General features: G+C 45.7%; 1 protein-coding gene across 1 annotated transcript in view; it reads left to right on the top strand.

Annotated features, from left to right (window-relative positions):
- The window catches only part of ascc3 (activating signal cointegrator 1 complex subunit 3), a 126,055-nt gene extending 107,829 nt beyond the window's left edge, over positions 1 to 18,226 (top strand). The window contains exons 35-42 of the mRNA XM_080005073.1: positions 587 to 698; positions 1,184 to 1,318; positions 3,150 to 3,374; positions 10,488 to 10,639; positions 11,390 to 11,540; positions 12,618 to 12,842; positions 14,633 to 14,808; positions 17,327 to 18,226. Of these exons, the coding sequence (XP_079861199.1) occupies positions 587 to 698; positions 1,184 to 1,318; positions 3,150 to 3,374; positions 10,488 to 10,639; positions 11,390 to 11,540; positions 12,618 to 12,842; positions 14,633 to 14,808; positions 17,327 to 17,459 (1,309 nt within the window). The 3' untranslated portion in view covers positions 17,460 to 18,226. The remainder of the gene's footprint in view (positions 1 to 586; positions 699 to 1,183; positions 1,319 to 3,149; positions 3,375 to 10,487; positions 10,640 to 11,389; positions 11,541 to 12,617; positions 12,843 to 14,632; positions 14,809 to 17,326) is intronic.
- Positions 18,227 to 18,820: the final 594 nt, after the last annotated feature.

Here is an 18,820-nt window from a genome sequence, read left to right as displayed (position 1 = left end):
ATCAAGCAGGTCACAGAGGGCTGAATAAGTTCCTTGATAACCAGGGCTATGCATCACTGACACCAAAGAGACGGCGGATCTCTGCGGAACATGCACCATTCCCTGCCGTGTTTTTCTCCCTCATCTGGTGTTTTCACAAACACATTCGCACACTTCCATTGCGTGTTGTTAAACGCTAATGGTTAGACAAGCAATCTGCGTTCCTCGCCTCATGTGGAAACTGTTAGCCCTGTGCAGCTATGCATGGAACCCATTTTGGCCACTGGTTGTCGTATTTCAGCCAATAATGGATGAACCTGGGAATCATTTAGCGATAAGGGGGCTGGTTGTTTTCCCCCTGCAGTTATGGCTTTTGTTCTTCAGGGATACAGTGTCTGTGGGGTTGCACCCACATCGAGCCTAAAACATAAACAGATAGATGAGTCCCAGCCCTTTTACCTGACCTGTCTGCATTATTCAATGCATTGTGAGTTCTTCCCATTAAATGATAAAAAGTGCTTCCATGTGAGCTGTAAATAAACTCACATGGCCGTTTATGCGTTTTGTCTCCTTCTGCTTCCTCATGCTCTGTGCTTGTGTTTTCCAGCTACTACAGTCTGGAAGACACCAGCCACGAGTCCATCAACAGGTATCTGTCCAAACTGGTGGAGAAGAGCCTGCGGGACCTTGAGAGCTCCTACTGCTTGGTGATACAAGAGGTGTGTGTGTGTGTGTGTGTGTGTGTGTGTGTGTGTGTGTGTGTGTGTGTGTGTGTGTGTGTGTGTGTGTGTGTGTGTGTGTGTGTGTGTGTGTGTGTGTGTGTGTGTGTGTGTGTGTATTTTCAGGGCTGTATGTAAGGCTGGAGACAAGTCAATATTGTTTTATTGTGTTTTAACAATTGTGTTATATTGTGATAGTTTATAGATTTATATTTGTAGTCTACATTGATATGATTTGACGATATGACCTAAAATGTTGTTGCAGAAATAATATCAGAAGTAATAGAATAGGTTGATTTGAAAATGTAGAGATTGGGTCCAATGTTATACTCTTCTGACCATGTATTGCAATGACACAGACCTCAATTGGATTCTTTTACATGACACTTTGTAATTCTAACTGAATATTGTGATATATACAGGTGGTGTCCTTTTATATAGCCTGTTGTGAGTCCTCAGCATCGCTCCTGTCGTTTCCCCCGCAGGACGAGCGGGCCATCGAGCCGCTGACGTACGGACGCATCGGCTCCTACTACTACCTGAAGCACCAGACCATCCGCACCTTTAAAGAGCGGCTGAGGGCCGAGCTGTCCATCCAAGAGATCCTCTCCATCCTGACGGTGCGGGTCGCATCACCAGCAGATACAGCTTAAAACACGCACAGGCACACATAATTACGGAATGTACCCCCCCCCGGAACCCCCGGTGAGCTTTTTCCTTTCATCCCCTGCGTTTGAGGACTCCACTCAATAGAGACCACATAAGGAAACGCACATCCCCCCACTCGTCTCAAATTAGCACCTCAGCCTCATTAACGATCTTCCATTTATAGTCTTGACATTGCTGATTGACCTTATGGGTTCCTCATCATGCTGTCACCAGCAACCAGTGTGACATTCACAAAAATACAAAAGGTTGAGCAACGGAGATGAGAAAATGTTCTCTCCGTCACCACCGGTCAGCTGCTGAGCGTTCATGAAAAAAATGTACATTTACATCTCATGTCAAGCATATTTTCAAATCTAAATTAAAATAGATTTGATCCCGAGATCCTAGATGCAGAATAGCTGTGAAAAAAATAGGGCTGTGAAATGTGTTTTTTTTATTTATTATTTTTTTTTTTTTACAAAAAAATTGCATTGTATGTGCATTGTTTTTATAAACATGGCTTATTGAGAAAATATTGGTTATAGAAACTAGAAATGAAAGCCAGCGTTGGTTTCAGATGTGTAACTTGGACTTGAATGTAGGGCTGATGCCTTCTTTTGCTCATGTAAACTTGGATCCGAACCAACCCCCAACCCCCGCCACCACCAGTATGCTGTATAATAAGCCACAGATAGACCCCCACCTCCTTCACACCCCTCCCCCATCAGGTACAAAACACTTTCATTCTCCCTTATTTCTGCCTCTAATTGCTGCAACGTGACCCTCGCCCTGCGTGTCTTCCACCCTGTCCTCCCCATGTCTCTCTGTGCTACCTCTTCTGAGATGGCCTCTCTCGCTCTCTCTCTCTCTCTCTCTCTCTCTCTCTCTCTTTCTCTCTCTCTCTCATCCCCATAGATGCACACTGTCTAGTCCACCCATCATCGCTCTCTCCATCTTCTGTTTCTCTCCTTTGCTTGATGCCCCCTGCCCCCTCCCCCAAATCTGCTAAAGCCACTAGCGGGGGGCGGGGGCTGGGGTGCATATGGGAAGTTGTTGGTTGTGATCTCCATCTAAAGATCTATAGTCTTTATCGCCAGCGCATCCGTATGCAGACGCAACAGCGCCAGAAGATCAATCATTCGGTGATGACTCCTGTTCCCCATCCCGCCTAACCCCCCCCCCCCCCCATCCGCTCCGCCTCGCCCCCACCCATCCAGCCTTACGCCTCAACCCCTCCCTCCCCATTTATTCCACGCCGTTCTCAATTCCCGGCTTTTGAAACACTGCCTCCAAGTCTGTGATGGATGGAGCCCCAACGGTCCGCGGCAGGGGAAGGCTGTGACAAATGCCTCCATTGGCGCCTGTTGATGGGACTACATTAGCGGAAGTTGAACTGGAGTGAATTAGAGGAGTGCAGACATGCGTGTCCGTGCATCTCTCTATCTAACAACCGCAAAACGGGGCCAATCGCACGGCCCCGATGCGACGGGATTGATAGACCATCATCATTTGTTTTACCATCCCATGACGTAATGCATCTCTGTTGTTGGTGAACCAGGAGCAGAATTTGCTTCATTCAGCACAAGCGCTGAATTCTAACCTGATTGGGAAAATAATTCTGAGAAACTAAAGCAATTTTTCCCGCTCTACCCAGAATGGAGTAAGCAAGGAAGTATTTTTGAGTTCAAGGAAAATATGTAACAACAATTAGCAGGCAAAGAAATAATCCCTTTTGTCGAGGCAGCAGAGAGTGTGGCAACGAAGATGCGCCTTTTTGTATTTAAAACTTTTAATCCCTCCCAGGATGCAGAGGAGTACTCAGAGCTGCCCGTCCGACACAACGAGGACCAGCTGAACAGCCAGCTGGCTCAGCAGCTCCCCCTGCCTGTCAGCCCGCACTCGTACGACAGCGCCCACACCAAGACCCACCTGCTGCTTCAGGCCCACTTCAGTCACGCCACGCTGCCCTGCAGCGACTACGGCACAGACACCAAGACAGTGCTGGACAACGCCATACGCATCTGTCAGGTGGGTTCCAGTGGCAGGGAAACTCATCCCTGGCGAGGGAGCAGGTACCGGCAGAGCACAAAACCTGATACGGGGGTGTACCGTTACACACCACAGTCTGAAGGGGAAACTCTGCCTTTTTGTACTAAATCACAGCAGTGCACTTGCTCTGCTGTATTTGTGGTCATCCGAAGGAACAGCTTGAATATAGATCACAACGCCGGCTCTGCCCTGGAAGTCCAGCGCTGAGCTCTTTCCCACATGTGGGACGAGTTTGCTGTCATCCTGAACGTCAGCCTTACCCAAAGCCGGCAAAACTCCATGTAGTGAGTCCTGCATCATTGTCACTACTACATCAGGAGACATTTTCCAAGATGTGCTAGCAAAGAACTATTGCAAGATTTGTTTTGTTTTCTAGTGCAGTAGTTCTCAACATAGGACCTGGGACCCCTGGGGTCCTCCAAAAGGTTACAGGTCCAGCGTGATGAATAGTTACATTTCACCATTATTTCATTTACAAGACATTAGACCATTAGCAGATGTTATAGAATTTACAATAATGACTGTTTTGATCATTGTTTCACTTCAGTCTCTATTATCTCCATAACTATAGTATAAACAGTTATGGCATTTAGGGCTATTATATCATATATATATATTATTATATCATATATATATATTATCATATCATATATATATTATCTAATAATAAAATTCTACTCAGATTGGAGTCCCAGAGATAAAAAATCTCATCAAAAGCTGTCCTCATATCAAATTCAAGATACTTGATATGAGATTAGGAGGTTGAACATCACTGTCCTAGTGTATTAAATTCAGAACATTTGTCTTAACTCAAATTTAATGTTGCAGATATTTAAGATGTTGAAATGTGGTGTCACACAGACAAATGTTTTCCAGAGGAAAATATATATCTTTAGAGCTCCTTGCTTTTTTAGCTACGAAGGAATCATGCGTCGTAAAATGTAAATTTTTTTTGATGTGCACTGCGAAAAAGTACTGCCTCATAAATCTAGAATGAAGGAAAAAGAGAGGGCGAGAGAGAGAGAGAGAGGAAGACCAAAAGAGAATGAACAGGCATAACATCTGAGAGACATAAGGGAGACAGCTTAGCTGGGCCACAGAAAAAAACACAGGAGAACCGCACAGACCTCACCATAGCACCGTATCACTGCAGACATTTTGGTATGTTGTCTCAAACACCAACTTATGAAGACAAAAACCCACGCAGCGAGAGGGGAAGGGCCCTGCGATGATAAAAAATATATATATATATATGACAGTGACGGTAATTCAAGATTGGATTGGTTGTGTTCTGAAATATATACGTATACAATCACCCATGAATGAAAATTTCAGTAAAGCCTCATCCAATACATTGGAATAAACATTTCAGTGTTTCCAAACTACAATGAAGAAAGATCAAACTCAATAGATGACGGAGAACTGTAGACTCTCGGTATGGAAGAGATGTGGAGAGGTTTTTGGTGTTTGTTGACCTGTTAAAGGGCACAACGGTCGGCGGTTTTCCACAAGGAACCTTCTCTCCAACATCTTCACAACAGTGAAGTCTGATTGTTGTCGTCGTTAAAGCCAAAACGATTCTGTCCGGCGAGGAGAATCGCGAAGATGTGGTGTACATATTGTCTGAGTTATCAATTACTCATCTTTACTGGGCCTCCTGTGGGTGGTGAAGACTACATCTGAAAATCTGTAAGTCATTGTCCAAAACTGTGTGTGTGTGTGTGTGTGTGTGTGTGTGTGTGTGTGTGTGTGTGTGTGTGTGTGTGTGTGTGTGTGTGTGTGTGTGTGTGTGTGTGTGTGTGTGTGTGTGTGTGTGCGCTTGCGTGCGTGCGTGCGTGCGTGCGTGCGTGTGTGTGTGTGTGCGCACACATGCGTTTCTAATTATCTGTGCTTTGTGTGTGGGGAGCTACAGTTGTGGTAGGTTCACTGGTGTCCTGTGGTGGCAGGGGGCTGGAGAATTGCTGGACATACTCTTTTTTTTTTTTTTGTTAGTTCTAGTATAGAATCGACGAGAATAGAACAACTTTATCTTTCCAAAGGGAGCTTCAATTGCGCTGTTGGCTCGTAGCCGTTATTTGTCGCCGAACAACGTCACGCCACAAAAGCTGTTTAGGGAGCCTTTAGTTTGAATGTGTGAGGACCTCAACCCTTCTCCCTGACAGAGGCTCAAAGTGATTTACAGTCTTTTGAATATCCGTTATACATTTTCCTGTCTTGATTTTGCACTCCTCATAAAGTTGAACATGAAAAACATGATGGTTGTTCAGTGTTCTCTGATGATTTTACTATTCCATAATATCAACCTCTTCATCTTAATCTGCCAGATGTTGTTGAGAGCCATTTCTAAGCTGTTAACTGCAGGTCAACACTGACTCACGAAGCAGGTGTAAAATGTATGGAGTATGATAGTTAGCTTGCTCTAACTCAAGTTCTACGATCATAGGCAAAGCCCTCTAGCTTCGTCCTTATTGGCTCCCCGGGCGCGTTGAATGTACCCATCAGCCTATCAGCTGTGACCTGCTGCTATAAACGGGCCGTGCGCCCGTTGTTCTGCTCCCCGGGGATCTTCAGTGACCCGAGGAAGACAGCAGGGCCGGGAAAAGCTAGAGTGCTTCGCCAATGATCGTAGAACTTGAGTTAGAGCAAGCTAAATATAGTCACATAGGCTCTGCCCTCTAGCTTTGTCCTTATTGGCCTAAGGCAAAGTTGAGTCGACGCCCGGCTGTCGAGAGACAAGGCAATAGCTCTGCCGGTACAACCAGCCAACCGATAGGCATAATAAACTCCAAGGTATAACAGAGCAGTGAGAACAGCATTCAATTAATCCGTGGTATCCCGCTTGTTAAAACTGGCATCGTGACTCACCTCAACAGGGGAGGTCTGCGATGTATGCGCTGGGACTGTCCATCTTCATTTGCATATTTGGTTAAGCAGTTCACACTGACTTCTCCGCGTAATGCAGTCCGTGTAGGGGCTAAACAGGGGACGCTGGACGCTGGTGTCTGGGGGACAATGATCCTCCAGACACATCCGGTAAATGTGTGGTGTGTAGGGTGACGCCCACTCCGTGAGTGGAATGAGCCTTGATGTCAGGTGGCAAACTTGTGTAGGCTGCGATGCCGACGCATAACCAATGAGAAACAACAGCCGGACATATTTATCTAGAGCACGAATAACATATAAGCAAATGAGACGTTTGTCGTCCTCGTAAGCGTGGGGTGACGGGTAGAAAGAGTCAAGCATGATTTCCCTTGAACGAGAGGAGCTCCTGATGTTCTTCGGTATAAAGGCGGTGTTCGGTTTCAATATAGCTTTACTCAGATCGCCATTCAATAAAAAACAGCTAGGGTGCACAGTACTTGTAGTTGTGTGGCCAGCTCCCCCACGCATTTAGCAGATGTCAGGACAAGCAGAAGTGCCGTTTTGACCGACAGCTGTTTTAAAGGGATAGTGTCAATTGGTTCAAAGCGCTCACCTGTGAGACAGCAGAGTGCCAATGCCAGGTCCCATTTCGGGGGGAAAGAGCATGACTGGGGTCAGATACGTCTTGCTCCCTGCCGGAAGCGTTTAATCAGAGGACGGCTTAACGCCGGTTTCTCACCAAAACCATCATGACAGACAGAAATAGCCGATGCATTAACAGTGGCGTATGCATGGGATTGACATTCTGTCCTTCGCACCAGCGTTGACACGACCTCCACTTCCCAGCATACTTCGGTAGATGCTGTGTTGGTAGAAGCTACCCTGGCACTCTGTATCGTATTAATCACAGCAGTTGGCAAGCCCCGATGTTGTAGCCTCAACCTCTCAGATACCAGGGCACCACGGGCTGACCGAGAATCGGGCGCTGTTTTGTTCAGATATTGGAGCGACAACGCGGCAGTGGAGAGCGCACTCAGACACATACACACCCGTTAGCGGGGGCTGGCAGGCCAGTCCCGGGGAAGCCGCAGCCGCCGCCTCCTTCTCCAGGGAGCAGAGACGCAGAGCAAGACAGGCTTTCGCCGAAATAATTACACAATTTGATCCTTTTGTTTTTTAACTTTGCTATAGTTTTAAAACGCCTAATTAAGCGATTATTTTAAATAAACGTCCATTCTGCGGCTGGTGAGACCCGGTGCTACGTCCTGTGCCGCACTTGCAAAGACGGCAAATTACTTCCCATACATCCTTCAGCTTGCCGGCTGCGTCCGGTTTAAAACCAAAATCATCCCATATACATAGGATCGCTGAGGGAGAACATTTTTGACACATCACCAAACCCTAGTCTGGTGCTACTAGAACAAGGCACACTCTCTCCGCTTTTACTCTCGTTAGCAGGCGGTCTATGCAACGGATCGGAGGGAAATGCGTGTGATAGCCCGCGGGGCCAGGGGGTGTGAGCGAAAGCCTCCGCTCACAGTGGTGGTTCGTCCTGACGGTGAAAGGAGAACCGGAACGGGCACTGAGTGTTCTCCCTGGTTGCAAACAGGTCCACCCTCGCTCCCCTGAAACGCCGCCAGATCTGTCCAACTATGCCTGGGTGCAGGCCCCATTCGCTCTGTGATGGTCGCCGACGGGACATCGGACCGGCCCCTACATTCTGTATTCTGGCGATGTAGAGTGCTCTCAGGCTGCGGAGGTTGGCCTGCGCCGAGTTCCACAGTCTGGCCGCCCTGCCGCTGTTGATATGAGCTGCCGCCGATTGATTGTCTATCCTGACTAGAGCAAGGATAGACAATTCCTTAAAAAGGAGGCGAACTGCTGTAGCACCAGAAGGGCTGTCTTGAGATCCACAGTGGATGTGTTTGGACGGCGAATCCGGCCACCACCACCCCGCCCCCCGTACCACTCCTTCAAAGTGGAATCAGCCGGCACTCAGCCCACGGCTCCGGGAAGCGGTGAGGGCCGTGCAAGGGGCGCTGTAACCTAGGTGTATGTTATATCTGCGTTTGTAACATAGACTGTTACTAAAACTTTGTCACCGAGTATTGTGACAGTTGTGTTGAAAGTGCAATTGCACTCAGAAACTGTGGGGGCGTCAAATCCCAAATACCAAAAGTTAAATAGTGCTGCTTTATTTTAATTTTTTTATGCATTCGAGGCATTCTAACCCCGTCTGAAAACGGGCCGTTTAAGTGGGAGGAGCCAACCTACAGAGGCCGCTTTTTCTGTGAGCCATTGGGGTTTGAGCACAAGTTCCAGGTTCTGTGAGCCAATGGCGTTTGAGCATGGCCTCCGGGTTTCATTTTATTTACCCGGCAAACTTCCACTTATTTCACCTTCTCATTCCACCAAAACCTGTTTCTAAACAAATTTGAGGTGAGAAATAAGCAATCCAGTTGCTGAATCTTCACTCAAATTACATCTACAAGGTCTCATTTTAAAGTTTGTTCCATCTTTCACTGCGGAGCTTGGAGCAGAGCGGGATACAGCCGGGCTTGGGGATTTTCATTCTATTACGGGAACGTCGGAAAATAAAATGAAATAAACAGATGAATACATCTACGGTTTTGTTAAGAGAAACGCGGAGCGGATTGCGCGCCGCAGCGTACAGTCATTGGACACACAAACGGCAGCAATGGAATATTTTTTTAAATCCCTACATTTCCCTCGTCTGCCGTTTTGTCACCGACAGTTTTTCTTTTAAAAGAGGTGCACATATATTATTGCGATGACGTATATGAGGGCAACAAAGCTGAACAGCTCGTTTTAGGACATGTTTTCTGATACAGACGGCTCACAAAAAACTGCCTGGGTTGTCTTATTTCACAGTTTGTGTGTGAGGCTCATCTGAGAGCCACATGTATGTGCACAAGCACTGAAAAAGTCAGTGTTGCATCATAGGCCCCCTTTATGTTTACTTCACCATTTAGCGGTCTTGTTGACTTCACCGGCGCCTGAGTTCAGAAGACGTACGCATATGGGATGTAGCTGCTTGCAAGATTCCAAAACAGTTCTGACCCTGTACAGCATTAGAAGCCGAGTCTGAACCGTAACCTCTGCTCCGTGCAGTGGGCCCCTGGGTGACATGGTGGAATGTGCAGCCCACTGCAAGATGCAAACTCTGAGTGACTGGATGAAACGTAAGGCTGTCCACGTCCACATCAGATCTGAATTCTGACACTTCAGTCAATCAGTTCTCAGCCGACGGTGCTCTCTTGATGCAAAACAACAAATTAGAGTACTGTCTGCTGCAATTTCATGAAATGGTATGGCTCATGAACCTTGTAGGTCTGTTCAAAGAAATTTGATACCTAAACGAAAAGAGGGATTCAGACATTTATATCGAGGATACAGTACCCTTTATTTTCTAGTTTAATGTTTCATTATGTACAGAAACGAACCGTGACCGATCCAAAAGAATCCTCTGAATCTTCAGTATTACATTTTTTTGAGTATCTGTTTGCTTTGTAAGGTTTTTGCTTCATATCATTCAAAAGTGAAATGCTTTGGAATTTATTTTTGTGAACTGGGAAATTTTCCAAACTTTTTCACCAAACTTTAGCCGTGCATGCCCGTCCTGTAAGTACATTTAAGAGGAACTAACTGTTGTGGCGGCACCTCATTACTTGAACTCCCTCCCCGTCGGGCCGCGGCATGGCAATGACGTCGGCCATATTCTATCATCAATTTGCTCAAGCAGCTACTGTGAAATGTTAATCGCTCCCTTAATTTGTACTGCATTAGCATTTTGATTAACTTCACCGGGCCCAGTCTTTGCACTCAAGGTCATTTATAGTCATAGTTACTTTTAGGAAATTACTTTCAGATTAATTAGATTTGTTGGGGTCGCTGCTGCGCTTGGCAAACTTGAATCTCACCGAAGGGAATGGAAGGAAGCCATGGTCGCAGAGAGTAAGCAGGAAATCACAGCCGGAGAATAGCGCGCACATATATGACATCCGTATGCATATATGTATACATAGTTGAGGTTAGACATTCACAGTAACAGCAAATTGTGTTTTTTGCGTACTGGCAATTTTCAACTTTGAAGTACTTCGTGGAAAGACACATTAAGACTCTTCAGCAACTTTGACTTTGAGGCGCCGGCTAGGGGACGTAAAAGCGTCGTGAAAGAGCTATTTATTCTTTTCCGTCCGCTGTGTCCAGGCCATGCTGGACGTCGCTGCCAACGAGGGCTGGCTGGTGACGGCGCTGGGTGTCTGTAACCTGGTGCAGATGATCGTCCAGGGCAGGTGGCTGCACGACTCCTCTCTGCTGACACTGCCGCACATAGAACAACAGGACCTCTATTTATTCAGGTAAACATCACCTCACCTCAACCCCGTCCCCGCAGGAACGACTGTTAGCTCGGTTTTTTTCCCGACGTTACTCGTTGTTTCCAGACAGATAACCCGGCGCTCCCCCATCGTCCGGCTGTGAACCGCCGTCGCAGTCGGCGAGCATCACATCTTAGTTGTTGTTCTATTTAGATATTTAAAAATAAATTTAAGTGTAAATCAATTTATGGATTCATCAAAATCCATTGTTTCAGAGCCTCTTATATCGAGTCACCGTATTAACAAGCGGGACAGTCGGCAGTGTGTGTTGTCGGCTGTTGTTTTAAGGAGCTGGGCGCTTCCATACTCTACTGCGGTTCTCTGATTAGCGCCGCTACATTTCCCACACTGAAGCACGCTGCAAATAATATTACCATCGCCGAGCTGCATCGGTCACTGTCTGCGTACCTCCCAACACAGGAAGGCACGCGTACACACACACACACACACACACACACACACACACACACACACTGACTCTATCAGGAATAGGCTTTTCGTGCACGCGCCGTATGAATTTCCATGTGTCCTGCGGTGAAGAATAATTTTGTGCAAACTCAATAAAAATGGTAAGAGAGGGATGAGGGAGGACACACGGTCCCCGTGGCGACGGACAGCGGGGGAGTTTTCTGACTAGGATTTGTTAATATGCAGTCACGTGACCGAGTCAGAGGCACATATTTCACCACCACGACACCCCCCCCCCCCCCCCCCCCCCCCCCCCCCCCGCAGGAGAGCAGCAAACCGGAGCGGGAGGGGCGGAGCCGGGGGCTTCCAGGGGCCGATCGAGGGCCTGCCTGAGCTCATGGCCGCCTGCCGGGGAAAAGAGAGCGCGTTCGCCGCCATCGTGGGACAGGAGCTCCACCCCAGTCAGATCGTGCAGGTACCGAAAAATATGCAAAGTGTGTCGTCTCTTCTCGTCATGGTGTTCTGGGTTAACGCTCATTTTAGAGATAACACTTTATTAATCCCGGGGCGGGGTGGGGGTCAGGACCAAAATTCTTAATAGGGCACTCATTTTTATTAAATTGAAACTTATGGTCGAGGCGACACTGTGGCACTCTTTTACAGCTAAGACCATTTGCAGAGCGGACTCACACATCGAACACCGTCACCCTCCCCTTTGTGCTTCTTTACTTCAGGATCCCCCATTACGGCTCCTTTAAACGGGTGTACAGCCTTCCAATCTAAGTGCTAATTGAGGCACTAATGAGAGGGTCCGGGCCCCGTCGCAGGGCCCCCGTGGCCTCACCCAATCAGTGCCCCCCCCCCTTCTCCTGCTTTCTAACACCCCCACCTTTTTTTAAACACTGCCCCCCCCACCCGCGGCGCTTCGGACCCTCTAATTAAATAATTAGATGTGCAGCAGTGTTCCCGTCTGATTCACTCAGAGAGCGTAATCCTCACATAAATAGCTTTTGCTGGGTGAATCAGGAAGGCTTTTCTCTCCTGCGCACACACACACACACACACACACACACACACACACACACAACCACACACGCTCTCCCTCGTCTCTCACTCACTGTCCTATCTTATCTGCTCCCCCCTTCGCTGCTTTTTTGTGCTTTGGGTTTCGGTTTGCCCTCGCCATTGGAATCAGATGTTAAATTTGCCGTGGAAAAAAAGCCTTAAGAGGCCTTAGACCAGAGTGTAATGTCTGTTTGAGGGAATCAAGCTTTTATCAAACAGGAGAGACTTAGCTGATAGATCCCTGTCCATCTTATGCGGGGGTCCCACTCAGCCCAAATCCCCCTCCATCTCTTTTTCTATATCTCTATCAACTGTACATTTTCCCTTTCGCTGTTACTTTGCACACTCCCTCTCTTATATATACAGACCCCTTTAATCCTTCTGACCAAGGCTCCCCTCTCATCTTCCTCTCTTCTCTTCTCTTCCTCCCTCCATCCATCACCCCTCACGTGCACCTATCCCCCCCTCCCTCCGCCCCTCTCTCCAGGCCTGGGCATTCCTCAGTCATCTCCCGGTGGTGGAGGTCCATATGAGCGTGAAGGGCTCATGGGAGGACAGCCGGGAGGAAAGCGAGCGCAGGCTGCCCGCCGCGGGGGGCGGGGGCGGGGGCGGGGGCGGCCTCAGGGACGAGCGCCGCTGGCTGGACGTGCGCGCCGACCAGGAGTACGTCCTGCAGGTCTCTCTGAGACGCATCAACCTGGGACAGCAGAGGGTGAGTTCGGGGTCGGTTATGCTTTCTGTGTGGACGGGCGCACGGACATGAGTGGACGCGGAGTCGAGACGCGCCAACGTGAGGAGCTTTTATGCCCCAAACCTTTTATGCGATATGCGTTATCTCCTCGCGGCGAACTGGAACGATCTCAAACGCCTCAACGTTCTCCACGACAGCCGCATGCCGGCGTAGTGAGAAAACTTTGGATGTGCGCGAACAGGGGAAAAAAACGCCGCACAGAAGCTACGCGCCAGGGCACATCTGGGACAGTGACACATTTTCTGTTGTTTTGGTTCCGTGCTTTCAATGTTTAAATCAACAATAAAATCGAATGAATATGAGCTTAAAGTACAGATTGTCTATTTCAATTTGAGAGTATTTACATGAATAAAGGTTGCATAATTTTTTAATAACAACCCTTTTCATGCATAGTCCCCTTTTTTCAGTGGACCTCAAAGTATGTGGATACTGGATCACTATTTTGTTCAAATCAGAGTTTCCAATCGAAAAAAGTGGTGCCGGTCAATGTGTAAGCAGGTTATATAGAGGCATGACATGGCAAGGCATGTAGATGTATCATATTTTTTCATTGAATATTCAAAATAAAATAAGTCCTGTCAGTAAACGCCATTTAAAAAAATAAATAAATAAATATTACGAATATTAATCCTTGACATCAAATAATTTCCGTTCGTGAACAAGTAACAAGTGCAGCTGTTTTAATTAACATTTCACAAAAATAAATTTTTGATCAAATCAAAAGCAAAATAAATATGACAAGTAGGTCTAAATAAGTAATACAGTTTGTACTGCTGTCCGTCCACATAGGGACGTCCAGTCGACATATTTTACACAGTGAATATTTACCGTCTGCTTTGGATGAGAACTCAAATATCCAAAAAACGCCAAACTGTGGATGTATGTGTCCCTGTTGTCAACGAAACATCATCTTTCTGTTTCTCTTCTGGACGCTGCGGCTCTGTCTCCGCTCCGTGTGTGTGTCTACTGTGTTAATAAAGCACAACCTGTCCACGAGGGAGGGGGCGGGGCTTACCACCTCTGACACGATTGGTCAGAGGTGAAGCTTTCAGATCAGCTTTAGATCGTCGAAACTGATTGGCTTCCCGTTGCAACTTGCCGAGCGAGAAAATGAACAGATCTGCAGATTTTTTGATCACAATGATCCACCCAGCACTAGTTCAAATTGTGCTTGGAAGGAATTATTTTCATCGGACATTGTGACCGGAGAGGTTTTAATATGTCGGACTTCAACAGAATTTCTTGGCAGTTAGGGATAACGAAAACGCTCGTTCAAATTAAGCACTATTTTAATTATTTGGTTTAATATATTTTGTATTTTGAAATGAAGCGAATGTTGGAGCCTCTGACCCATCAACATCACCAGACTTTCAATATCTTACTGCCCCATGTCCTCTTCCGAACATAAAAAAAACCTCGTCTTAGAATTTCAATGGATCTCAATGGGAATTTAGCTGCAGTCGAGATTCAACTGTAAGCGACTCAAATACACTATGGGATACATGGTTGGTTATATGAGTGTAGGTCCAAAAGAAGAAGGTATAAAAGGAGCCGTTGCTCATCACACGCCAGAAATGAGGGAGTTATGGATCGTTTATTTAAGTAGAAGCTTCTTCTGACTAATTGTCCTAAAGTCAATGAAGAAATAGAACAGTACTGTGTAATATATTTCCCTGCTTGGTTCCCCCGTAGTGTCACCTGTTCAAACAATTTTGGATGTACTATTTTGGATGTGTTATTGTGTCCTCCAGAGGAAGCAGGACAGAAGGGCCCAGGCGCCACGGTTCCCCAAGGCCAAGGACGAGGGCTGGTTCCTGGTGCTGGGTGAGGTGGAGCGCAGGGAGCTGCTCGCCGTCAAGCGCATCGGATTCGTCCGCAACCAAAGCACCGTCTCCCTGGCCTTCTACACGCCGGAGAGGACCGGAAAGTAAGCAGCCAGGTTTTGAAGTGATACAGAAAACATTCACACACAGACACACTCACTCACGCACGCACGCACACACACACACACACACACATACACACACACACACACACACAAAGTCTGGTAAGTGAGGTTTCCTTGGTGCCAGATCATGCTTAAATTCTTAGAAAAATGTATATAGCTATAATTTTTTAATTATTGTTATTATTATTATTATTATTCTTATAAGTAGTAGTTGTATTATTGTATTTTTGATTAATAATAATAAAAGTTTGAATAATAATTCAAAATTATAGCTACAGGCAGCAATACATGGCTCCAGTTTAGTCGTTTTAGGTATGTTTTACAGTTCTCTGGGTTCTGCGAAACGCGGCACAAGTTACAAAAATCAGCCGTTTGCTTGTGGCTGTAAAGCCGGGTTTGTCGTTCCCACTGTGACGCTTGCGGTAGTATGACTCTACTGGCTGATGTATGACATCTCAGCATCAGTTATCCAGTCTGTGATACGAGGTCTGCACAAGGCTATAACGGCTATCAGGCCATCTCCCCTTGCTGTGGGTTGGTCCATGACCACAGCGGTGGGACATAGTCGGGTCGCACTGAGGAAAACCTGTCGTGATCAAGGGTTGCTCCGAGTTGCCGTCTCCACTGCGAGGTCAGGGCCGAGATACGCTATGTCAATTTAATGTTTTGGAAATAAATTGTGTATAAATAGTGACATGTTTACTTTAAATTAAATATCTTGTTTTTCAGGTGTTTTTTTCACAAGAGCATTTCTCATGGTCATGTGTTGGACCAATTACCCTGCACTTACGTCACTGAATGTTCCTCTTGTTTCGTTCAGTTTAAATGTCCCTCAAGAACAGAGTTTTAACAATTACGATCATTCCTGGATTATGCAATGTGGCCACAAAAGAAAGAGACGGTTCCCCCAGAGATTCTTAGAACTTCCTGCAGTGCGAAAAACGCCTTCTGTGACCGATGATAGGTTTTCGGGGTTTTGTAAAATGCAGCATGAGTTACAATTTTCCGCGTTTCCATTAAACGCAGCATCGGCTCGGGTTGTCTGTCTACGCGGAGCAAACACTATGCAGTCCACAGGGTGCAAGTGGCTGGATGCGAATGACTTCCGAGAGACAAAGCTTGGACTTATATAACTTTGGATAATGACGTCACAAACCCACCGCTCCTGGAACTAATGAAATCACGTTCTTCTACTAAACGTTCTTCTACTTCCGGGAAATTTACGACAGTTTTTCAGTCATTTCTGCTCCAAGTGCACATCTATGGTGATCAGACTCGAACAACAAGACGTCTGGAACGTCCCGGTTCTAAGACCTCGACCATGTCTGAGCGTACTGCGGTTGCCGTGTTTCAGATACTTTTAGCACAAGAAAACGGCAAGAAGGTTAAAAGTAATAAAAATCTGAGCAAATGGACCCCTGAACATACAAAGATCCAACATAGATCCAAAGTATGCATAAAGTATTTTTTAACATGAGTTTAAATTACATTTCTTAAAATGAGGATCAGTGACTTTTTTTGCTGCATTCCACATAGTATATGTAGATTTAAAACTCCAGAAGAAGAAATTATGCGGGATGCACAATCACTCACTTATCATATTTGGATCAGCTGAGCACCTTAAAATCGGATCCAGTTAATAACACAAGCAGTTGTTGTCGTAAGGATTAATTATTAATTATTATTTCGTTCAGATTAAGCCATAATAAGCAGTTTAGTTTGGTTTTTGTTTGATTTTTCTGTCTTATTGTGAACAGAATGTCACGTCCAAATTGGAATTTCGTCAAATGAGGTCACTTCATATTGGAGCTGCATACCAGGTTGCTAGAACGTGGGTAAGCTGCCAACGTTGCCAGAAATCTGGAAGAAGCAGCCAAAAAATAAAACAATAAACAGAGGGAAATACCAGATTCCAAGATTGACATTAGGTTAAGTCAATCAAAATCATTAAAAAAAATGTACAATACCGCCTCATGAAATAACGGGTCCCGTTTGAGTGACATACTGTATAGATCACGATCCAGATCGGTGGAACAAATATTGTGCCAAAAATATGTTCTTTTTGGAATTCTTGGTGGAATTCTGTTTTGTTGACTTCAAAGTTGATGGTAAGCATCCAAAAGGGAAGTTTCTTCGGCACGGATTCTGTGTTTTGTTGTTCCAGAAGAGGTGACACACTGTGGGATCTGCCCAGAACCAGGTGGTATATGCAGTACACGCATTAAGGAAAATTCACCGCAGCTCTTTCTAGTTTGGCTTCTCCGACGCTGAAAACAAGGTTGCATGAGAAGCAACAATTTGGGGTTCTTAAACTGGGTTATCTATCATCTTTGTGCCTTATGAAGCAAATTGATCATATTCTGGACTTGCACTTCAAAATTAGATCACCAACCATTTAAGATAATGTTATTGGTCAGAGAACAGTTTAATAATAACCTTTCAGAGAGCTCCGGTAGCTCCCGAGTCCGGTGGTGCTAATCTCTGGACGTGCTTCCAGGTGCATCTACACGCTGTACCTGATGAGCGACAGCTACTTGGGCCTGGACCAGCAGTACGACGTCCACCTCAACGTCAGGCCGGCCGGCGTCGCCGCCCAGGTCAACCCCGAGGCGCAAGACGCCGTGGCGTAGCGTTCCAGTGAGACGGCGGCGCGGCGGGGAGAGAAGGACTGGACGCCGCAGCAGATAGGGACTTCATGTTTCTGCTAAAAGCTTAAAAACCTCAGTGGCCTTATGGAACCCGATCAGAAAACCAAATCTGTAGAAATGAGGCCAACACGACCAATAGTGAAATTGTTTAGCTTTTGTTTTTTTTGACTACTAGAAAAGAAACGGTTTTCTTTTCCCGGACAAAAGACAATTAGATCAGACATTAGATATTCTATAGAGATGTCGAGGGAGTGTTTTTTTTGTTGTTTTTTTTTTTGCAGGGGGAACAAAGATTTTAAACTAAATTAGGCTTCCCCGTGGCAAACTGGGGGGGGATAAAAAGTTGACAACAGTTTATTTAAGCTCCCGGAGTGGAGGAATTCTGTGCAGGTGTGTGAAACATGCTTCCCTGCTGCGGGGGCTACACTGAAGGATTTGCCAAACTGTCACATCTGTTTTGTGAAATATATCCCCCCCCTCCTCCCACCTCCCCAGAATCCTCTCTACTTACTTAGAAGAATCTCCTCCAATGAAAGCTCTGCTCCCTTCTAAGGCCGTGTCCCAGTCTGAAGCATTTAGCGATGATGTGTAATTTGGATTTATTTTGACCTTTTAGCAATTTTTGGAAATAGGACACAGAACTGCAATACAGAATTTTGCTTCAGCTTGATTTTTGAAAATGATGCTTCGGATCATTGTATCTTGCTGCTTCTTTCTGGGGCTGAAAGACCTTTGAGGTATTTGCATTTGGGTATGAATAAAACACATTGGAAATCAAACTCGGATTTATTTATTTTTCAATATTTCGGTGCAACTTTTCAACCACGTTTTTTTTTTTTTTGGGGGGGGTAATCTGTTTTGTTGTAGTCTGCTTCATTTTCATGCTGAGATGTCCTGTGGTATTAAAAAAATATTGCCTCATTCATCCCACTAATACTAAGTGGGATAAGAAATATGTATAAAACATGTATTGATATTTTTAGAAAAGGATTAGGGGTTAATAACAAACAAACAAGTGTTCTGGAAACTTTTTCACCAAAAAAAAACATTTTAATGTAATCACCTGTTACCACGCTCGCAGCGAGAAATTGTATTTATGCAAATAAGGGAGAATGTACCGCAAAGTTCCAATGCAATTTTAGGTGTATCAACAATGCAGTCATTTTTTTTTTTTTTCTGAGGGAAAACAGTCACATTTCTGAGATGAATATCAGAATTGGGAGAAATGCAAAAAGTTCATTGTCAGAATCTGTTTTTCAAAGAATTAGGATTTTTTTTTTTTTTTTATGAAAATAATCTCAGGATTATTTTAATTGACCTCATATGTCTTTAGAAAGGTCAAG

This window comes from Zeus faber (genome assembly GCF_960531495.2).
Source record: "Zeus faber genome assembly, chromosome: 8".
NCBI lineage: Eukaryota > Metazoa > Chordata > Actinopteri > Zeiformes > Zeidae > Zeus > Zeus faber.
This window is presented reverse-complemented; position numbering and strand designations above follow the sequence as displayed.